Here is a 25,302-nt window from a genome sequence, read left to right on the forward strand (position 1 = left end):
GATATGGATTTTCATCAAGTATCGGCCAGTTCTATTCAAATATTTCTATAGATGACGTCATAGTGCCGCCATATTGTAATCGGAGAAAATGGCTCTTACGTCACCATTTTGATATAAATGCCACATTAAGCCTAGCCTGTATAGATTTTCGAGTGTTTTACAGTTAAAAGTATCCTTCCGCTGGGCAGATGTGAGTGTATCGGAACTGTTGAAAATTTTTTGAACAAATGAAACATTAATTTTTGGTATTCATACTCATTACGCTGAATAATGTTTCGATGAATACCGTATCCATCACAATTTTTTTGTGATAAATTGTAATAAGGTAGATTTTGCTGATAAATAGCGTGTAGAGCATTACATCCGTTAAGTGTCTGTAAATATATTCGTCATTGATGAAGTTTTCAAGGATTAACTGGAAAATTGTTAAAATTTGTTCATATTGTTCATTTCAAATCATTTGAACAATACTTTTCGATTGATTGAAAACATATTTTCAATTTTGTAAGCGACAGGTTTTGCCTCAATGCTTGTCTATTATTCAAGTTCACTTTGAGTTATTACCTATAGACAAACGTCAACAGTAATCCTGGTTTATTACCAAGCAGGTGCAGGTACAAGTTGAAGTGTGTCTGAGCTTCAATTCGTGTTTATTATCGATTCTCAGAAAGTTCAGGCGACTCACCTGAGATGAAGACCTCTGACATTTAATAAGTAGTTTTTCGTGATTAGTTATTTCAGAATATCACTGATCAACAGGCTGTCAGAAGTTTTTTCAACTTTTGGTTCCAGCAATTGTCAAGTTATTTGATGATGATTTATAATTTTTGGGTGATGTACCGCTAACAGTGGTTTTAATCCAATCATTATGAATTATTTGTACTGATATTCATGCAGGTGGGACTTTTAAATTGGAGTTTTTATAGTCACTGACAAACCGTCGGTTTCAGTATCCAACTAGTTTCATTTCACAATGATTATTCCATTGTTGTCCTTAACTATTCGAAATTAGCGAATTTCAATAGATTTAACATATGATGTACTGTAAATTAACATAAATGAATCAGGAATTTGCTAACTTCGAAGTTGAATTGTATTTTGACAGTGAATTCTTTCTATAATAGTAAATTTAACGTATGGATCTCGCTTTGGAAAAGCCCCAGGAAGTTTCTTTGAACAATATACTTTCTTATGTTCACAAAAATTTTGTTAGAGAAAAAAAATCAATTTTTTTTTCAGATTTTAGTTATTGATTGAATTTTTTCTATCGATATAATATTATGAGTTTGACAGTCGTGAATTCAATTTCAGGTTTGGAACGCACGTTGGAGTTGAAAAGTAATTTCAGTCAGAATATTCTCAAAGACGAAAATGTTGCTATACCGTGTGAGTTTTTTGAGGCGAATATCTTTAAGAAAAAATGAAATATCGGCATTTTTCTCTGGATTATTGCAAACCTTTTTGATATCACTTTGTTGAGAAGGATGGTCTGATTGTTGAGGTTTGTCGTTGAATGATACTTCCTCTACTCTCCAATCTCAAGATGTGTCTGTACAAGTGCGGAAGGCTGTCATTCTTAGCTCATCGCGTCTACTTAAAATACATGATATTTGAACCCAACTATCACTCATTTCACGGCGTGAACTGTAATCATTGGTTATTGAAGCCACAACCGGTTGTGAAAAAATATAATTGGAAACATGAATGTTCACCTGAAATCTCGGGCTTTTGGTGAATTGCGCCACCACTTACTCGAGCAGAATTCGGCCGGAGGCGGAGATGCATCTCAGAGAATAACATTACTATACCTTCGGCGCCGGCTGAAATTCTACAGGAATAGCCAAAATTCGGTTCCTAGAATGGTCCTTCACTACAGTCCCGCTCAGTGCGACAGAAGGAAGGTGGTGGCGCTCATAAAGATGACTTGCCTACCGATGCAGCGTTATAAACCTCATTTCTCACTTGATGGAAGTTACAGTTCTACGACTACCTCCCATAATCAAGGACGTACACATCATGTCATACTAGCGAATAAAGCAATCAGAAAACTGAGAAAGCTCCACAAAACTATGCCTTGATGGACACCACAATTACCTCGAGTAAATGCAGAGATTCATGATGCTCTCACAGAAAAAATATTTTGCAAATCAACACAATCAAGTTCAACGGCGTTCTAGCACCATCGCAACCGGAAAGTTTAAATTCCACCACTTCGTGGTGGAATAGATTCTGAACTGGGATGTACTCATTACATTATCATCAAACAACATTACTTTGAGGGGATGAAAATACTGGTGGAGGATAAAAAATTAGTCGAACGAAACAAGCTGAAAGCTGAGATCAAGACAGCCTTGAGTTCGCGAAAGAGATTTTTTTTTGAAGCGTTGGTTGAGATTAGAAATATTGACAAGCTACAGTTGACCCGTTATATTAATCTCAGAGGAAACGGGTACCTGATTTCCTTCGAAGGTATATCTACTGTTTTCCTGAAACCATCATTTGTCTGGCTAGTTTCAATATACATTTAGTTTTATCCCCTGAGATTATGGATTTCAATTGGAAACCATTGGACCAAAGTTGTTTCCATATTCATCTTTGGTTAGTTTGATTATGGTTTTCTCACATCCTTCGGATATTCCTCGTTCGTTATCTTGTTCAAGTCATATTTATGGGCCTAGGGCCCCTTATCCTTTCGACTGTTTGAGTTTTTCTTGGGTTTCTGTGGCGGGGCGGCAGGGGATGACATGGTCCTCTGTCGGCTTCTTTTGGCTCTTTGCCCTGTGTGTAGAAGTCGCAGCGTACTCCTTTGGCTCTGCGGCCGTTTAGGCACTGTTTCTTATTTTATTTTCCGGCAAGCATGGATTGCAGTACCGGAAACTTCCCTAGAAGCACCTGCAGCTGCCCTAAGGCCGTTGGGAGACCTTCGGGAGAGCTGCAGGCGTTCTCTGACGATGAGACGGCCCTCGCATACGAGACGTCGCTCCTAATTGAATCTAAGGCCCTTTTATTTTCAGGGCACTCAGGGCTCCCATGAAAGCTCGCTGGGTGTTCTCCTTTGCAGTTGCGTTGCATGTGACCGAACTTTTGGCATCTGGCATTGCCCTGCTCGGTTTATTGGCTTCTGTGTTTCGGTGCTTACAGGCACGTTTTGAATTTCGGTGCTCTCATATATTTTGTTTTGGCTCCTTGGAACCAAAACAAGCACGAACGGTATCGGTACCTTGTTAGCTTTACTCAGGCGGGCTACGGAAAGGATCTCAAATACTTTGCCCTGGAGTTCGGTCTTGATGTCGTCACACTCTATGGACTCCGGTACCTACTCTGAGTGGTATAGCTTTTCATTGTATAGGTATGATAGGGTATCTTCTCTTGATCGGAAATCCGAGTGATTCTCCTATAATCATCTATATTTTTAGGGTGGACTTTAATTCCATCTGTTGTGTTCACCGCCCGCAATATGGAGATGTTTTGCGCAGTAGCAATCGTGTTGAAAGCTTTCTACTTTTTTTGCGCGAATGGTTATAGGTGGAGGCTTATCCGCTTTTTTGTGTGTTTCTGTCCGGTCATTTTTCGGGGCGTTTGTCACTAGTTCATCGTCGCCTACTTCCATTGAGTCAGGTGGCGGGACTTTTGTTTCCTCTGTATTTGCCGACTCAGTTTCCTGAGTGGGCTTTTGAATTCGATCTTCCAGTGCCACGCCCGGCTTTTGTGATAAGGCGGGTGTGGTTTTATTTGATTTTGGCTTATTGGTCCATTTAGTCTGGGAAAAACCGGGTTTTAATTGTTTGATTTGTTGAGCCATTTCTGCCTCTTTTTTGGGGCCTTTGCCGCTTGGCTTTTTTCGCCCGACATAATATCGTCGCTGTCCAGATCGCTGATGTCAGAGTCGGAGTCGATAAGACGATGAATAAGAGATTTTTTGTTTCTCAAATTCAAGTCCATTCTCTTTGCAAAGAATTTATATGCCTCCACTAGTTCGGTACTACTTATATCATAGTATTCTATATTAGTTGATATTATAGCCAGACCTGCTTCTTTTGGCTTTTTTCGAACTTTCGTAAAATTGAAAATCGTTTCTATAACTTGTTTCATTTCGAAAGATAGATATTACACTTCGAAATTAACACAACGAAAATCAGTCCATAATGTAGATATTCCTTGGTGAATGTTGTTCTTGAATATTCTAGAACAGAGAAGAATAATGGAGAATGTGTGTGAGTACATTCCAGAATATCCTAGAACATTTCTGAATGTTTGAAAATTGTCTGAGAAATTAAAGATTACCCCTGATTATTGTGGAACAATTGAGAAATTTATATGGTATGGTATGGTAGCCCTCTATCTTCCCCCCAAAAAAACTGTCAATTTCTACATGTGGAGCGTGTTTTTGAAGATATAAAGGCTGAAAGCTTCGACCTTTTGAATCATTTAAAACACTTCAAAACATTTGAAAATATTCGAGAGTGTTCCACAACAATTCATAAGTCACCAAAACAAGGTGGGATATTTTGAAATGTTCGAAAATGATCTGAAGGGTAGTTGAAATGTTTTCTGAATGCCTGAAAAAACTGTTTATTTGAAAAAAGTGGTATCGTATCAGTTTTATGTGACTAATATTTTACACATTGAAATGGGTGAATTGAGCTATCCTGTGACAACACCAACTTTTTTGAAGACCTATGAACGAAATGTAGTGAATTGCTCTATTATATCTTGAAAGGATTATGTAGCATTTTTTATGAAAGCCTCCAAAGTTCCACCACCGCCCTGACTTCCAACGAATGATAATTCCATGTTTCAAGCAATCCACATGAAATATTAATAATTCATTTAATTATACATACACTTTCTCATGAATCGCTGCGTTCATTGCGTTCAAAAGACGAAGACAGGGCGGCTGCCTTCAATTTGTGAGATATGTATATTAGAATTACAGTAACCTATATGCAGAAACGAGTTGGATGTATAATTAGAGTGCTACTAGCTTTCGCGTAGGTTGTCATATTATCCACAAATTAGAGTTACATTCTGGAATAGGAAATTTCAAAAATATCGAATGGAAAATTACATAAAATTATTATGTTTTTAGCTGATTACTGTAAAACCATATAATCAGAATTAACGCTATTGGAACATCTTCCGAATAGTTCATAGAAGTAGAGGTCAAAGTAATCGAGCACATATCAAACATGAATCAGATCTCTGGCCAAATATCCTCCAAGCTTTGTGATACATGTTCCATCATTTGTAGATGTGGTTTCATTGGAATCTCCCACGAATAGATTCGAATGACTGACATCAATCTATTCATCGACATGTATTATCAGGACGAAGTTTGGGCATAGTTTATCCGAGAGGACTTCAACTCATAACACTTGAATAATCTCTTCATTTTAGATTGGGATATTTCTACCTTTGGATGATTTGCCTTGATGATTTCGAATATGAAAACAAATTTCATAGATTTTTGGAGAACAATAAAAAATAGACTTTCACCTACTCTAGAATACTCAGTTGATTGGATACGTTTACATCCATCTTGCTTCATCAGAACTATAATATTCATGTAAATTTATATCCAGTAGGCTTCTGCAAATGTATTTGAGAATATAATTCGGAGATTTTATATTTCGATGGATCATGATTGTTACCATTTGATCCTATTACGTTCTAAAAGCTTGTGAATATCATTATCGGTCATTATGACATCATATAAAAAAGTCGCATTGGATAATCACTAATGATTTTCAGGGAAAGCAAAAAACCACTTTTTAATTCTGCCCATTCTATTTAGAACTCGATTAACAGCGACTAACTCGCGAATTAACAGCGAATATATTAGAGGAAGGAGAGGAAGGAACATACGTTAAATATGAAATGACCCGCATATTAGGAAATCTGTTCAAACTCTATCATACAACCTTCTTCTATACCCTTCTCAACACCGGCGTGGTGTTTGAAGTGTGGATATCTCCATGAAAAATGGAGATGAGTATGATTTTTATCTTAACGTCGATTCATTTGTGAATTAGCTTCGACGGTAGCTGGTCGGGTTGACGTGGTTGGATTTGCTCCACTCACTCAATTGACTGCTGTGTGAACAGTAGTCCAGTCATTTAAGGGTCTATCTGCGGAAAAAATCCTACTGAGCTGGATTTTGATATACACCTTTATTATGGAGTTTCAATGAAGATGTGAAAAATTGACATTGATATCGTGCTAAACAAGTCATAAGGGTCAGTAGGTCACAAAAATCAGTTTTTCGGGAATATCTTGCGACCTATGACTCAAAGGTCATGTAATGAAAGGTTTTTCATTTTATGCTCAATAATTTTTTATTTGTACATTGAAAAATAGTGAAAAAAATTTTTTTGTATATAATCTTCTTCATCGTCGACATCCTCAATTTCATCTTCATCAAAAGTTGCTGACAATGTCCAGAAGCTTTCGAACATCTCAATTTTTACATCCACATTTGCCGTCACAACCTTTTGTACAATTACAAAAGATTGTGTTTAGTATATCATCGAGTGCTGGTGGCAATAAAGTTGTTATTGGTTGTAATATATCATTTTTCAACTCCCAACCCCACTGTTCTGAATCAATTTCTTCTCCCAGCCAGGTTTGTATGTGATAATAGACTCGATAAATATGCTGTTGAGCTGCTGAAGAAGTGGGTGGTTATAATTGAAATTTCACAGCTGTGCTTTGTCTTGATAGTTTAGCAAAGCTGCAATAGAAGTTAGAAGTTTTGAGGAAACTTAAATACATTGATAAAAAGCAATAGAGTTGACGCCTTATATGTATACGGTATACAAAACCCTATGTGAGTGCATTCTACTCGCATCCTCAGCGCTCTAGTCCGAAAAGAATTGACTTTACAGAAAAATGCAAGAGTCTTTTTCTGTAGATAATCGTATGTGGAATAATTTTTATAATGACCTTCGTTGACCTCCGAGCCATAGGTCGCGATATATTAGCGTAAAACTGATTTTCGTGAATTGTTGACCCTCATAACTTTTTTAGCCGGTACGATATCAATGTCAATTTCTCACATTTCCATTGAAACGCTATAATGAAGGTGTATACCAAAATTTAGCTCAGTAGGAATTTTTCCGCAGATTGAGGTTTAAAAAACCTAAAATGACTGGAAAACAGGTGGTTCGAGCCATAAGACCCAGTCGATCGATTTTCACGTTCTATCGTTCAACCTGTGTTAGGAATCACACGTTAAAAGGTAAGACTTCGTTATTCTTTAGCTCGCACAAGCTTCGAATTTTGAGAGTTGTCGTTCGTAGAGGGGCATCAGCTGATTAACAGGAAAACAGATTTCACCATTAACATATCCCCATTATATTCTTGTGCTTTTCTGGTTTCGATTTTCATTTTCTCTGAATGTTCCATAAAGATATTATTTAGGATCGGTGATGAAGATGAGCCTCGAAATTTCGTAGATTCCACAATATCGAAACTCACCAGGATATCAGTAGATTCTCTAAATTCACTAAAAGGTTACAAAGCAAAAAACAATAAGAAACATTCATTCCTCTACAATAAATGTCTTTCAAATAATAACTATCATGCGGTTGTTGCATGTTACACAAACAAAATTCATTACTTCCCCGTTATCTCCATCATTAAGAATCCCCAAGAAAAATACTAACTTGTTTGTCTTTCCACATGAGCACGATCACGCACAGATTGAGGAAAAATCCAAAAAATCCGATGAAAAACAACATGATGGCAGCTGCTATGTATCCGCCAGCTGACATTAACATATGCTCGCCGTTTCCATCATTGGCGAAGGCCCTTCTCGTCGTATTCGAAACGCTTATGATTATTTCTGTCATCCGATCAACGTTGGCTGTGACACGTGCGAGGCTTCACGGGCTTGACATTATGAACTCACATTATGGATCTGAAAAAAAGGTGTATCTTAAGTTCAATTCGAAAGAAATGTTTTTCGAGTGGAAATTTCTGCCTGAAATAAATGTTATATTGAAAGAGGGGATATTTTAAGATAAGATCAGTTTTTATTAAGGAAGTTTTGTCTTTCTCTTATCCATCTTCTTACAAAAAATGAAAGCAATCAATTCTAAAATAAACTCTTTCCAAAGATATGTAGATCATTTATATAGTTTACTTTCAGATACAAACTGGAAGAGAAAACCCTCGCGTAGCAACTACTTTCTAATGAACATTGAATTATACGAAAAGAAAATCACTTTTGAAATAGCTATTCCTATATGAATATCGATGCAGTATTGTACTAGCAACGTGGAAGGTAATATATACGACCGAATTCGTCTTCATCGGAGGGTTATTTCATTCATATCGATTGTAAATATCATTAACAACCATATATCATCTTTTGAAACATTTCATTAGATTCTGATTTATTTACATCTCAAATTTCCTTTTCTGACCTTTTTTCATCAAGGTTAGGTACCAAATTCAGTTTGAAGTCACTACTTTTAAATACAAATCATGAAATTATAAAACAACAACCAACATTAATTGGCGCTCCGGGGCGACTTCATTGATTCCAGTGGCGCATTTGTTTTTTCAGATGCAGATTCAGATGCAGATCTAAAGATCTTGATCTGCCAATGTCATCTCTTTCATAAAACAAAATTTAGGGTGTCTACAGAGGTTCCAATAAATTCAATACATCGCCAGAACACTTCGTGTCACGACTATCGTCAAACAAGAAGATTATAATAGTGGTCTGCTAAATTGAAGTATTCAACTATTTCGAAACTTCATAAGAGTTTGGTGCTTCCGACAGAGGTTGAGTAATGTTTGAAGATCATCAGTATCATTATTAGATTGACTCAACTATACCTGTTCTCTTATTACAGTCAGTTAGTTTGGCGAATGTTGGGCAATACAGTCGATCATCACCTGTTAAAATTTCCATCTTTCAAATGATTTAACATTAAGTTTTACACGGACTGAGTCTTAGTCATATTAGGAAACGCTAGTTGAAGTTCCAGAAATTCACGTTTTTGATACCTCTTGAACATTTACTACAAAGTAAACACATGAGAATTTTTCCAGCATAATATTCAAAAACACAAGACGAGATAGACTGTACGGAATCATTCAATCCAGTGCGGTCAAGGAGTATTGATTCTGCTATTTTTTTGCTTACAAAGAGTATTCAACAAAAACCTCAAGAATTCGAAAAAACCCTCTTGTTTTTCTAACGAGTATCTTGTGGACTTCAAAGACTCCAGGAAATCGGTTGGTAGGAAAGATGATACATTCTTACATTCAGCTCCATGAACAGGTGTTTGAGTTTGGGTAATGAGTAGGAAACATTCTTGTTCTCGTTCGTCGTTAAAAGCTCGTTCTTGAAATTCTTCGTCATGAACAACACTTGTAAAATGCTATTCATGTAACAAGTGTTTTCTAAATTATCTAATACAATTTTCTTCTCTAGATTTTCAGGACAACTCTCTACTGAAGTTATTTCAATGACCTACTTTCCTCCATGGTATGAATTCTACACAGTGTTCCAATATTTTTTTAAAATTTGCCACAGATCTGAGATATGTTATTTTGTTTATATCCAGTGTGAAATAATTTCTGAGTAAACAGAGCTTCCCTCATTATGACAAAGACTTCCAAAGTGTAACGAAATGCAATCATCTGCATAGTTCACAAAATTTATGTTATAATTCTATAATGAATAAATCTATCGAATATGGCATGAATGAATGAAATCCGACACAAAGCCTTTTGAAAGCTAATTCAATAGTTTTTTTCTGCCACTATTTTCTATAACACATTGCCGAAAGGAACTACATAGAAAATGAATTATTTTCATTGTATTCCACGGTACCCTGCTTGTCATTTCCATGGCACAGATTGTCGAATGCTTTCAACCTATTATAAAACAAACAATGAATTCAGAATTTGGATGAACTTAGTCATGCTTTAGAGAATACAACTATTCCGGTAGACAAAGAAATATCAGAATATATCTGGAATATTCTCAGGTTACGTTCATTTATATTGAGTGAATGATGGTTACTTTATTATACTTATTATACTCAAACTGCTCAAACAGTTTGAGGAGTGCCAGAAGATGACAGTACTACCAACTGTCGAAAGCGCTCGCAGATAATTAATAGAAGATATAAAGCTTCAAATCCTTTTTGTAGAATTTAATATTGAATTATATATATATACATATATATATATATATATATATATATATATATATATATATATATATATATATATATAGATTGTTACGATACAATTTTGCTTTGTTATAAATTAAACAATTTATTTATACTTTTAATAATCGGTTAGTTTATTCATTTCTACATGCGAATTTATGTATATTTAAAACCTTTCTAACCCGCCTATGACACCGACTAGGTCGGTAAATAGGTTGTGTTCCTTTTTTTCTCACACCCAAGGACATAAGGATAAGGACGGATATTTTGGCGAAAAGATATTTTTCGATTGTGAATTGCTGAATGAACTTGATTGCCTGGTTGAATTATTTCGCTCGTTTACTACCTAGAGGGGATTTTCGAATTTTCAGCCAACTGTGGTTCCTTTTTGATATTGTGAAGTTTGGAGTATTTTGGGACAGTATTGGAAACCACCGCTGCAAAAGCAGGATTTATATAAAAAGGCAAATAGTCAGTATTTTCTCTCAATTCTCAGAGGACGATCTTCGTCTGTTTTGTGTTATAAACACCCTCGATTATTAGGAGGTTAGTACAGTATTTTCAAACAACCTTGTTCAACTCAGCTATGGAACTCATAATAAATTTTGTCCTAATTTTTCTTACCTTTTGATTACGATGTTGTCATGAGAATATTTTTCTTCAGGGTGTTACAATATTCAAGCATCAGCTTGAATTTGGGAAATTGAAATCGATTGCCAGATCAGTCTCTTGAAGAAGTTTCCTGATCGTTACCTTAACTGATAATTACCACTGGGAATATTAACAGATTCCTACTACATCCGTATCCACCGATACTGTCGGATCAGTATTCATTCCTTGGCAGCTTACGAAAAAGGAGCACCCGAAAAGCAGCTAAGTTTAGACTAAGTTATTTGAATAAAGAACCCGGTGTTTATTTATTTCCTATAACAAAATGTTCAAGTTACCTCATTGAGAGAAGTGGTGTGAGCTTTTACGTGACGTCACATATTAGCACATATTAGCGAATGTATTATGATAGTGGTAATCTTGCAATTCTTATAGTCATTCCAAATAGAATTATTACTTTTATGAGAAGTTAAATATTTCAATAGTGGGCTTCCCCAATAACTGGGCAGTTTTCCGGTTTTTAACTGGCCAACAAAAATTGGTGGCGCTTCCCCATTAAGTTAAAAATCATTGTTTTTCTTTTAATTAGTTGCACCCACGACTTTGTGCAAACCACTGACCTAGTCGAGCATGTTAGTGGTGTTTTTGATTTTCGGCAACCCTATTGTGAATTTAATTATCTTGTTCATGGGAATGATCAAAGAGTACTTATCTATTTATTTTTTGATTTTCATGGAATTACTTTCCAGCAGCTTGACTGCATCAACCTTTCTAGATGAACTCGTTTTTAAAAGCAATAAAATTATTTTTCATTATTATTATTATTACCATAAAATTTTGTTGAGCAGCTCTTTTTATCCGACGAGACATCCAAAAATTTGATGACAGCACTTTGCTGTCACAGTTGATTTACCGGCTGGTAACCAAACTGACAGACATTCAGTAATATATTGAATGTTTTATATTCGGTTGAAGGATACCTCAGAGCAATTTTTCTGCAATGAAAGAAATGAAAGGAATTGGCCGATAATACCTTGCAAACCTCTCTTACTGACAGAAAATAAAACAGATAATTCGAAGATTTCTGGAATTAATTGATTGACAATGCTATTTTTTTTCAATTCTCTGTTTCATTTGTAGTTACGGTTTTATTCTGTTCTACGTAATATTGATTATCTCATTTCTCACTACTGACGATAGAAAAATTGAATTTTGCATAATATTCAATATTCAATATTGAAAAATTTTTCAGACGAGATTATGTTCACATTGTTCAGATTATCCATCAACTGATACACAAAATGATGAACGAAATGAAAATTTCTATGTTTTTTACCACTTTTATTTGTAACTAACGTTACTGAAGTTTCGTCCTATATCGACATTTTCAAACTTTCGTCCATATAGGACGAAACTGCAGTAACGTAAGTTACAAATAAAAGTGGTAAAAAACATAGAAATTTTCATTTCTTTCATCATGATCTCCTACCACATAGTCGGCTACATCCATCAATTTATTGATACACAAAATTTTGGAAAAAGCTGAAGAATTTCTCAACTCTCATTTATTTTGTCAATTTCATACATTTTCATCCCTTATTGAGTTTGTGAGGCCTTAAACAGCTCAACAAGAAATGAAAAATTAAAAATTGAAAGATTCCAAAGTTACTTCACGACGTTTCGATTGTTAGTATACACAATAGTCTTCGGGTGATAACTGGACTTATTTTTCAGAAATTTGACTATTCAAAGGTCATTCCAGTGCTTCTATCCCTTCTTATCCCTCTCCGCTTCATCGGTTTTAATGGAAACTGACCGTTTGGCGGGAGTTGGTCGTATTGCGCTTGATTCGAGGTTTCCATATGTTGCGTATCTCTACGCTAGCTTGGTTGAATGCGTTGTTGGACAACAAATATGCGACTTTTTTTAATTTTCTCCTGAACCAGTGATCCTCCTTATGGATGATTTCAGCTTGAGCCCACTTGATGTTATGTTGATGAGTCCAAACATGCTCTGGAATTCCGGATTTGCTGGTTTCTCCTCGCTCTATGTGTTTCGTGTGCTCGGCAATGCGAACTTCCAATGGCCTCCTAGTTTCACCGATGTATGATTCTCCGCACTCGTAGGGTATCCAGCAATTCTTGGAATCGCAGTCCGCGTTTGGTGGCCTGGTTTTCGTGAGACTGCTACGGATAGTGTTCCCAGATCTCAATAAGGTTCTAATGTTATACGTGGACCCAATACCACTCATTCTTTTCGACAATCCTCTGATGTATGAAAGAACAAGTACTGGCTATGGCGGCTTCTCTTCTTTGTGGAGCTCTTGCTGTCTTCTTGTTGAAACCTGTTCCACCATCACTTCATATCATGTTAGACAAAGGAGGTCCGAACTAATGAAATGCACTTGATAATTTTCAATTATTGATTATCATAAATATTGTGAAGCTTCTGTTTTTGTATACACCGCAATAGTTCAAACTATTTCTGGGATTTGAATATCATCACTGAAAACGGATGTTTAACATCTGAATTACCTTTCATTAAATTTTTCCTGTTTGATATCATTGGGATGAGTTATTTCAAAAAAAGGTTTTCGGTGCGTGAGCAAAATCATTAGAGTCATTCCACAAATGAATTTGTTTACCTATAAACAATTCGTTTTCGTCACTGTGAAAAATGTGATGCCTTCATATGCCTGAAACACCTGATAATATCTGGCGTCTCACTTCCCAGAGGTCACCTGTGAAACTGCAATCCAAATATCCAGAGAAATACACTTTATATAAATTAACAATTCGTGAGAAACATCACGAAAAGGCGATGAATCCAACAATTGGCCAGAAGATGATCTCATACAACGTTTTTCATCATGGAGAAAATTCCACACGGCAACAATTTGACCTCTGATCCTAGCCTCCTTACCGAATGTGAAATCTCAAATGCTTCCACTAGCTTACATCTTAATATTCAATGTATATCGAACGAGACGGAGAACTGTTTCTTGAACAAAATCATTGCAGTGTTATTTGCTTTAGTGAACATTGGCTGAACGAATCAAACCTAAAAATGATACATCTCTCTCATTATTATATTGCAATCATTTTTCTGCAGGACCGGAACAATACAAGGTGGAATCTGTATATTCTCTGAAAATGAACCCAACTGTCAAGTCATAAACTTAAATACTTTTTGTGTGAGAATGCATGCTGAGTTTTGTGGCACTGGTGTTGTCGTAGTGTGGAAGTCTTGCAGCCACGGTAAGTTCGAATTCACTGACATGATAGACTTTGTGAATCTATTCACTCGGAAATTCGGAATGAAGTCATTAACTCTTTCGATCTCATAATCAATATTTTGGATGCACTAGAATATCTTCCAATTCGTCTTGTTGCGTGAACAATATCGTCATGGCTCCCACCTTTGACGTGACAGATGCCGGAGTGATAAACCTTTGCATCTCTGATCATTCAGGACAAAACAAAGATATTGCGTGTGGAAGAGATAATCAGGACTCCCTCAAGTTACTTGACTAGTAACTAAAAGTGGTATTCAAAAACTTCAAGGAAGTCTCATGAAAACTAATTTGGATTTTCCTCACATACAGTAGAAAACTCAGTAAAACTCCCTCGCAGATTATCTCACCAATACTTCACACACTTTGGTATGCAAACACTTTCCAGAAAAGAAACCAAAAATGGTGAATGAATCACTTGTACATTTTTCCAATGATCATTTGAGAGCTGAAGAGACAAGTCCAGGCCATGAAAATTGTCTCAGATTACACAGGCACTGTGCAAGCTTGGTTGTAGGGAAATTTCAAATCACTATCTTTCAGAAATCACTGTGCTAATGGCACTTTTATTGCTACCTCAACTAATAAGAGTGAAGACTGCTAGAAGGAATGAAGTGAAATGAAAATCTGATGTTTTTTCAATGACGATACAATAACGGCCAATGAATTTAATGACTTCTTCTCTATGGTTGCACAAAACATAATCGAAAGTTTAACTCAAATTTATCATGAACCGACTGACTTTTCTGATCCCAACCTGAACCAGTCACAAGAAACGAAGTGTTGTCCGCAATCAAAAATCAGAAAAATTTCTGTAGCTTCAATGTATATTTTTCAAAAAGTGAAATATTGAAGAAGATAATGGAAGTGAAAATAAATACGCTGATGGATATGATTAACATATGTTTCACTGATGGTGCATTTCCCGATGCCTTGAAAATATCCAAAGTTGTTCCTATGTTTGAAAAAGATAAGAGATATCTTCCAGACAACTACAGACCCATCTCCATGATGTCAATACCAGAAAAAAAATTGAGATCAATGTAAAAATACGGTTATAGTTTCATTTAGAAATTACAACACAATTCACTGTTGTCAATATGGATTTCAAACAAACTGCTCCACAGTTCAGGTAGTGAGCAGAATCGGGGAGGAGTGAACAGGTCTCACACTATGTGACTTATCTAGGATGTTTGATAGTGTCTCCCATGAGCTGCTGCTGACAAAGCTTGGGCACTGTGGAGTGAGGGGAACTCCACTGAACTTCGTGGGGTCCTATTTGATCAACCGGTATCGTACAACGGAACCACTTCACTAGAGGCTCATACTGATCATGACGTGCCACAGGGATCTGTTCTTAGGCCACTGTTTTTTACCATTTATGTCGATGACAAATTCCATTACTTGCTACCAGACATGTGTATTGCCTTCGCTGATGACGTTAATTAATTAGAACTAAAGTCGATTTGTAGTCTTTGAACAAATGGCGACTACTGCATCTGAAGCCAAACTGTAGTTTACGACGAATGAACTTGAAATGAAGAAAGATAGGACCCAGCACATCATATACTCCTATAATAGAAACATTTCGAATGAATCTTCTGTTAAACCTCTGGGGATAACTCTCGAAGATGAATTGGAGTGGAATAGTCACATAAACTATCTTTACAATGAACTGTATAGCCGATTAGTTTTGCTGCGTAAAGCGAAAAATATTCTGGGCAAAGATGTGCTATAGACTACATACATACATACATACTCTTTTTTTCATTCGCATAAAAGCTATGGTGATTTTATGAGAAAATTCTAGTCAGGCATCAAGAGTATTCAAATTACAGCAGAAGGCATTAGGAATAATCGAAGATACGCGCTACGTATCTTTTAGGCCACTTTCCATCAAAAACCAAATAATGTTATTTCCTTGCATCTATATACATAGAACCTTTATTCAATTGCACAGAAATTAGGGAAATCGGAAGTTGAACTTTGATTTCCACAACTATACCACCCGAAATAAAAAACGGCTGAGGCCAAATAGGTTCAAACTGAAAATATGTTCTGACAAAGCTCAGCATGTATCTTTTCGAAAAAATAAAATAAAAAAACATTAACTGAACATTGAATAGAAGAATATATAAACTACACAATTCACTAGTTCAAACTGGAAATATGTTCCTACAACTTTCCCAACTTCAGTTTATACAATGAACTTAGTAAAGGCCTTGCGAATCTCACTCACGATGTATCTTTTCAAAAAAATAATATTAAAAAACATTGACTGAACATTCAATAGAAGAATATATAAACTACACAATTTACTAGTTCAAACTGAAAATATGTTCCCCCAACTCTTTAAACTTCAATTTATACAAAAAACTTTGTGAAGGCCTGACGAAGCCCAGCATGTAACTTTTCAAAATAATAAAATGAAAAAAATGACTAAACATTCAATAGAAGAATATATAAACTATACAATTCACTAGTCCATTGCTTTTAATGATATGAAAGTGCAATGCCCTTAATCGTTGCATGTTTACTAGATATTAAAGGTTTCACATATTTTTATATATATATATATATATATATATATATATATATATATATATATATATATATATATATATATATATATATATATATATATATATATATATATATATATATATATATATATATATATATATATATATATGTATATATGTATATATTAATCATCGTTATAAACAATGAAAAATATATTTTCAAAAGTGGTTCATAATCCGGCAACCTCGTAGTCCGTTTCCACACATTGCTAAAGCATATTTGGTGGCTTACATTTTGGGTTTTAAAACGGTTTCATTGAGCTTGCACTGTTCGTTTGTTTGTTTATTTATTCATTCGTTTGAATTTGCCCTGTTTGTTTGGGTCAAATTTAGTAATTGAAGTTTGACCTCATCCTGTTGACACATAAATCAGAAATTTGGTATACACATTCAATTTTGATGACAATGAAATTGAATTCTCTATCATTGTAAATCCATTATGGCCGCAACCACAAAATGGCGGATTACATGTCGTTTCAGAACTACCTCAATATGGATATCAAATGATAGGGCTTGATTAGTAGCGTATTTTCCAAAGTATGCTATACTTCTCAGCAATCTATGGCAGTGATCATATTAAAAAATAAAAAAAAACAATGAGCGTAGCGTAACTTGAGTAAATATGTGAATACTACGCCCAACGAATTGTTTTTCAGTTTTTAATACATCATCTACAATATCTACATTATTGTTATTATTTTTCAATAGGCCTTTTCATCATAAGACGAGCGCAAACGTAGCCGTTATATTGAAATGGTGGTAATTCAAAACATTCGTACTGTTTTAATCTACAATGGCTGGGCAAGGAATATTATCTCTACAAACAAATGAATTATTGGGAAAAACCATTGATGGTGCTTCACTTGTTTATAATTTAGTTGAGGCTCATAATTGTGAACAAGTGAAATGGTGGTTAAAACGTCATGTGCTTCCGCTATAAGGAAAAAAAGTGAGCTGATTGAGAGGTTAGGTATCAGCATTTCTTTACTATCTAAAAACATATAAAAAATAGTATTTACAGTTTTATCCTCATTATTAATGACAATTTATTTGATGTAATTTAAAATAATTTTTAGTTGACAAGAGTATTACTTATGGAACTAATAAATAAATCAAGCCATCAATATTTTGAGGCTGTACATATGACATTGTCAATTGGACAAATATGTAAATAGTGAATTCAATATGTTTAGTAATTTTTATTAAACGAAAATATTTAATACAACGAAATATATATGAAATTGGCAGTCAAACATGCAATAAGGAATAATGTACTTATGTTGAAATTCCTGATAGCTTGAAGGATCAGGGTTTTGTTCAGTTGGACCACTTCCTCCAATGAAATGTAGTGAATAAATATAAGTATCTTTGGTAACGTCATCAATAGATTTAAAGTCTCGGTCACTTCTGCTACATTTTTTCACCCATAATTAACATTTCGCACAATTTGCACATGGTTTAATATGTAATTTGCTTTTTGATTTGATTATTTTTTTTGCGATATTCAAGACAAGGCTTTGGAAAATTTTAAAAGTAGTATGTGTTGGTTTTGAATGATTTGTATCGTGTATAACTTTTACATACTCCATAACAACACCATTTTGTTGTTCCTTTTCGTACAGATAACATAATTTTAATGGAGTAAATGAATTTTTTTCTGATTATTTTGACTTACTACTTTATTTTTTTCTCAATTTTTTTGCAATTAATAAACTGCAATGTATATTTTAATTTTTAAAACATGAGTTGCGGGCTCTTTAACATGGTTATTTATAAAGAAAGGTAAAAAAAGATGGCTGATACTGACGCATGTGCACAAAAAAATTGTGATGAGAAGGCCTATAACTTCGAAAATATATTTCCTATATTTTTTTCTCGAGGTGGTACACTCAATGCATAATTTTTCCTCAAAAAACAATCTTTAAAATATATGCGCTCTTCTTCAAACATGCAATTGATGAAAAAATGTATTCGTCACCGCTTTCAATATTCGTCTCACTACCTAGCCCTCTAGCCCCTTGTATAAATTGACAAATGGAACCAACAAACAACTTTTAGACGTGACCGTGTCATCATTTATTTCATGTTGACTATGAATAATGGAATTTTATTCTAAAGTGAATGAAAGAAACCAGTTTGCTTGTCCTCCTTGATGAATGACTGGAAAAAGAATGAAGAATCAAATTGGATTGTTTACGGATTTGGGAAAATTCGCTAAGCAACAATTTCCTTTACAACTATACCACGATAATAGGATTTGCTGAAAATCAATTTTCGGCTTTCATTCACGAGGTGTGTGAGTGATTACGACGGATACGTTTTGCAGGAAATAATATGAATTCAAAGAGTAATTCAACATGAGCCGGTATACTCTGTAGTTGTGACAATAAGTATAGCCTTGTGAGTAAGTGAGAAAGGCTATTCTTCTGCAACTAGCAACTATTTCAACTCGATCAGATAGGTCTGGATTTCTAACGAAGCCGATGTGGTGAGTGAGCTTTCGGGTCAGTTTGCGAAAGTGGAACTCCTGAATTTCCATGTGAGAAATAATCCAGATGACATTCGACAGACTATCTAGTGAAGAACTGATTAGCAACTCAAATGTGAGGCTTGGGTAGGTGTCTGTAATGCTTTTCAGAAAAAAAAACATTTACATGGTTCCTTAGGCAGCCACAAAACGCTGTCACGATCCTCCAAGGTAACCTGTAATCATCCAGTCCGGAAAATGCAGCTACGGCATCGTACCTGTAGACTATGTTCTAGAATATCCTCTACGGCTGCTATGATGGGATACCGGAGATATTTCAGTGAATTGATCGATATTGGGGTTATCGGATATGGAAGTTGTGAAATTATCAGCTGCATGAACCTTTCCAGAAACTTGAGTGTGAGTTATACATGATGCCATATTAGATTCAGTTATACAAATTCTCACTCATAATTGTGAGTCATGATTTGAAAGCAAGCGTTTGCTAACCTGCTGAAAGGAAATTTTCCCTTTGATACAAAATCTACTCTGCTTTTCAAAAATTTGTTATGACATAGGATCATAAGATATCCTGAAATTTGAAAGGCGATGAATCGCTTCCTGGCTGCACCACATCCATCTATTGAAAACACTAGATGTCTTAAAAATCCGATATAATGTAACTTGGTATGTGAAACGTGAATCGAGAGACAGCATATCTGTACTGGGGAGAAAAAAGTAATCTCGATAGTTTTTTCTTTTGATCCTGTATTACAACGACGACAATAATGGTCATGCAGACTGAAGGTCCTATTCTTTGGTTTCTTCATGATTCATAAGCTAGGAAAAGAAGATCGAACACAATAGATCTCCGGCTCACCGAAGCTTTCTACGTTGAGAAGAAGCCTGGTATCTCAGAAGTAACTACTGCCAGTTGAATTTTACTATCGATTCAGCATTCAGTATACTACATCAAAGCTAGATATTTAATAATATCGGTTTTTCAATTCATATATTTTGGCAAATTTTTGACGTTTTAGATGAACACCTGAACTAACTTGTGGTACCAAACGTTTCGCCTTTTACTGTGGCGGACATCATCAGTGGTATGTTCATTGACTGTGAGTACGAAGGTTATATCTGAAAGTCTCAGTAATAACTGACTCCATTATATAGTTGCTTGTTAATGATTCAGTTTACTTGAAATATTTCAAAATTCTTCCTGTCTTTGGATGGTTAACTTGTTTTTCTGTATTTCACTTGTAGATAATATTTGCAATACTGTTCCATAAACATATACAAAATTTGAAATCAATTATGCTTTTCAAGGAATATCAACAATATTGAACAACATATTCTTCAATACATACTTTTTGTGAACGAAATCTTTCAAAAGATACGTTTCATGAAACCAAACTTCAGAAACGCGTTTTTTGAGTGCGAAAGTTTTAAAGTGCTTTCATTGACTTCAAAAATATGATCATCAATTCATATTAATGAATCTGCAATATTTTCATATATTAGGGCTTCCAAACAAATATCCAATATCTGTTGAATCGTGCCTATTTTTTAAATGACTTACATTCACTTCGCCTTGGGAAAAAGTGCAACTTTTATCGACATCAGTTATGATTTTTCAATATATAAACTCATAACTGACCTCTTATCAATTTTTCATACAAAACATGTGGACAACGGAGAACTGAAAAAAGTGCAACGGTTGGAAGAATGTGAAAGATAATCTGCAACCAAATTTGACAAAAAGTATTATGTTACATTTGTATTTGAAGAACGTCCAGTATCGACGCTATTTTAGAAGTGAATCTTAACAAATATGTAGAAATAACTATTTTTTTTCATTTCAACATTGCATATTACGGATAATATTTTGCTATATGGAATGGAAATTCAAAAATCAACTTAAATTCAAGAAAAAGGTTGAGAAAAGTTTCGAAATTATTCTATGACGAAGTTGATGAATATGATATGTACTATATAGAGATAGTATTTCGTCATAATTGCACGTTCATGCGGAATGCCCTATATGAAAACAAAAATGTATGCCAACATACCTATTTCTGTTACAATATATTTTACTACCAATTATAATAATTATCAGAAATTCTGCCAAACGATGTTAATGAAAAATTTGAGGAATTTCAATATTTCAGTATTATCTAATATTTATCACGGTGTTATGTGAACGATTTCATAAAAAATTCTCTGTAAATTTCATCGCTATTTTTCATCGTGTACCCCAGTTTTTTATATTTCAACAACTTTCAAGTTCTCTCTTGATTACTTGATTATAGGAAAAAAATAAATATTATCTCACGTCCAATTTATTTCAGAGCAGTTTCAACTCATTCTATAAAAACCAATTTTGATTTCATGAGACACCAAACAACATTACATTTTGTTTTCCACATGCATTCCTGAAGACATTGCGAGAGTTGATACTTCAAGTGTGGCTGGATGATTTGAATTTCGCATTTTTTCAATATACCTATATAAGATATATTAGGAAAAGATACCCAAATCAAATACAAATCGCCAATCCAGATACGCTTTTAAGAGAATGAACAAAATTATAGTTCACGACAAAATGGAATATACATAAATCAAAGGCGCTACTCATTCATTTCAAGTTCGAAATCTATCAATCGACTCACCTTCATTAAGACCATCACACCCACCCCTATTTTTATAGTAACTGAGTAAAATAAATTAACGATTCCTAATAAACACTCAATACGCAACTACTCGAAAACAAGATTATTTACTTGGCTGCGCATTGTTTCATAATGATTGGTATAAAAAAACCATGGGCTCTGAATAAATAATAGCTTCATTACTTCTAAATCCAGTGAGTATAGCCTTGAAAAAAGAGGAAAGATTAACCCAATAAAACCCTATAGTCCAAAATGAATCACCAAGTGAATTTGTATTAATTCGGCCTCACTTCTTGATTGATGTTACTGTAGATCGAGATTTAGATGCGAATTTCAACTGATTTGCATTGCTTGCATTTCGATATTGGGAGTGAGAACATTTTTAAACTAACTTGCGATAACAGCTTATTGATTTATTTGCAGGCAATAATTAGCTGTGTGAAAATTGAATAGAATAAAATATGTGATTCGATTTAAGTTTCTCATGTTTATTTTCAGCTTCATGGATAGTAAAAACTGCATTTGAATGCAGTTTAAATGTTTCGTTAATTATTCTGATATTTGATGGATTGTATAGAAAAGTACGACGACATTAGTAGCGCCTGTTACTATTAGTCCAGTCATTATAGTAAGTTCACCTCGGAATTCGAGATACCCAGCTGTAAGTCTGTAAATACTTGTATATTGACACCCTAAAAGTTGTCTATACCCTACATATGGTAGGGTGTAAGCAACTATTAAATTTCAAGGTCAAAGGTCACAAAAATCGGTTTTTTGCGCTTTTTTTGGAAATATCTCATTTCCTATGGGTTTTTTGCTATTTGTATTTATTATCAATATTGTAGAATACAAAATTCTCTACAAATTTTGTTTGAAAAAATTTTTTATACGGTGAACCATTTTCGAGATAGAGGGCGGAGAGCACGCGGTCACAGCATCACTTCAGGTCAACCGGTGCCTCCGGTCGAAAACGCGCCATATATAGTTGATGAACTATCGATAAATCAATGATTATAAATATTTGTCAATTTTTATTAACTATTATATTATACTTTATCATTTTTTTCCTAACTCATCCACTTTTTATTCAGTATTAATTTATTTAACAACACTTACCTGCCCATGTAATTGCAGAATTGTTAATGAAAATATAGGAATTATATTTGAATTTTAACCTAATTAATATTTATAACTTCTTACATGATAAAAAAAAAACAAATAAATCATGAATTAATCTTTTTATTAAAAAATATCATTGAATACATTTATTTTTATTGAAAGTAAATAAATGGAATAAAGGGTACAGAAACTACAATTTATAATTTTAATCATCTTCTTCCTCTTCATCGTCGTCTTCTGGCTGCTGGTAAATTTCAAACTGGTCTTCATTATCGTCTTCAACGACATTTGTCTCAAGTTCTTCCATGATTTCGGGGTCAAAGGTTCCATCTTCGTTAATGTAGCTATGATATGGTAGAGCATTGAGACAAGCTTGCTCATTACATTGGCCACAAGCTAAAGAGCATTGCAAGCCCGCTTTCCTGCATCCGCATCGCGAACCACAACCACTCTTGCAGTTGCAGAAAATTGTATTTAGCAAATCTTCTGGAACAGGTGGTAAAATTGTCATGATAGGCTCCAGAAAATCGTTTCGCATTGCCCAACCCCATACCTGGGGTTCCAAATCATGTCCTAACCAAGTTTGAACTTGATGATATACACGGTTGAAATGTTGAAGAGCAGCTGCACTTGTTGGTGGAATATTTGAAAGCTGCACAGGTTTATTAAGTTTTGTAGACTTGACGTAATGCATATAACGAAGATGATCGAGACTTTTCACAGATTTCGGAGCATTATAGACTGCCAATAAGGTTTGAGTTCCACTCTATAATAATCTCTGGGCCGAACAATTTTCTTCCTCAAATGCTGCAGCTAGTTCATCAAAATTTATCAGTTTCTCAATTTATTTATAATCATTGATTTATCGATAGTTCATCAACTATATATGGCGCGTTTTCGACCGGAGGCACCGGTTGACCTGAAGTGATGCTGTGACCGCGCGCTCTCCGCCCTCTATCTTGAACGGTTCACCGTATAAAACGGTTCACCGTATAAAAAATATTTTCAATCAAAATTTGTAGAGAATTTTGTATTCTACAATATTGATAATGAATACAAATGGCAAAAAAACCCATAGGAAATGAGATATTTCCAAAAAAAGCGCAAAAAAAAACGATTTTTGTGACCTTGACCTTGAAATTTAATAGTTGCTTACACCCTACCATATGTAGGTTTTGAGACAACTTTTAGGGTGTCAATATACAAGTATTTACAGACTTACAACTGGGTATCTCGAATTCCGAGATTCTTACCTGATTTAAGCTTAAATGACTGGATTATATGCAAATATAATACAATCGCATGTTATTCTACGTACATTTCTAGTATGAGTTACAATGAAAGAATGTCTTTGATTCTACTCGTATCATTGTTTGTCAATGTTTCACACAAAAACATGTTTTATGGCTATTACTTATTTTTGTGGAAGTCGTTTCACTACACCTGCGAAATTATTAAAATGGGAAGTCAAATAGTGTTCATGAAATATAAAAATACCAAAAGTCAATGATAAACTAGCCTGATACAATATAAATATTAATGATTCGTCTCGCAAGATAAATAACGCCCAAGAAAAATATGGATTCGAAAGTATGGCCTTTTTTGAACGGTTTTATTTGACTTGCCCTGTTTGTTTGTTCGTTTGGGTCAAATTCAGTAATTGAAGTTTGACGCCCCTCTTGTTGACATTTTGATCTAATATTCAGTAAACACCATAGGTATTGTAATAAATACAATCTGATGAATTCAGTACCTTTCCAAGCTACCTCAATATAGGTATTGAACGACAGGGCTCGACTAATGGAATAGCAGTACACTTTGGAAAAGATGCAAATTCAAGATGGTTGCAGCTACCAAATGGCGGATTACATATTTTCACACAACTACCACAATATGGGTATCGAATTACAGGGCTTGACTGGTAGAATAGTAGTACACGTTGAAAAAAATGCGAATTCAAGAAGGTCACAGCTACAAAATGGAGGATTAAATGTTACTTTGTAATACTGGACAATAAAACTGTTCAACATGAAAAATTGTTTTCACTTATTTTACTCAACCTGACTGTTAAATTATAATTTGAAACAAGTGAAGAAATATAACAAAATCGAAATTATAAAATGATACTAGTAGTGTAACAAAGAGACTTCTGGCGCAAAATCCCATGTATTTTCTTATGGAGCTAAACTTTCTGCAATTTTTGGTTCAAACAGGAGTGGGGGTAACCTATCAACGTCATCGAAATCGACGCAGGATGGAACGAGTATAGTAGCGATTTTAGCGTGGAACTCCGCCCCTCGGCCCCCTTGGTACTCCACCTAACCTATCGGCCCCTTGATACTCACCTAACCTATCAGCTCCCTCAGCCCCT

General features: G+C 34.7%; 1 protein-coding gene across 4 annotated transcripts in view; it reads right to left on the bottom strand.

Annotated features, from left to right (window-relative positions):
• LOC111510103 (pinopsin) overlaps positions 1–25,302 on the bottom strand; it is a 116,321-nt gene that overhangs the window by 44,362 nt on the left and 46,657 nt on the right. For 2 of the 4 annotated variants that reach the window (XM_074185190.1, XM_074185191.1), the window contains exon 2: positions 7,665–7,918. In XM_074185190.1, coding sequence (XP_074041291.1) covers positions 7,665–7,850 — 186 coding nt within the window. In that variant the 5' untranslated portion in view covers positions 7,851–7,918. Of the gene's footprint in view, positions 1–7,664; positions 7,919–21,812; positions 22,158–25,302 lie in introns of those variants that run through there. The other 2 variants (XM_074185192.1, XM_074185189.1) reach the window with 2 other exon arrangements.

This window comes from Leptinotarsa decemlineata, unplaced genomic scaffold, assembly GCF_025532065.1.
Source record: "Leptinotarsa decemlineata unplaced genomic scaffold, Ldec_3_MD MMD2_tig00026369_RagTag_RagTag, whole genome shotgun sequence".
NCBI classification, from domain to species: domain Eukaryota; kingdom Metazoa; phylum Arthropoda; class Insecta; order Coleoptera; family Chrysomelidae; genus Leptinotarsa; species Leptinotarsa decemlineata.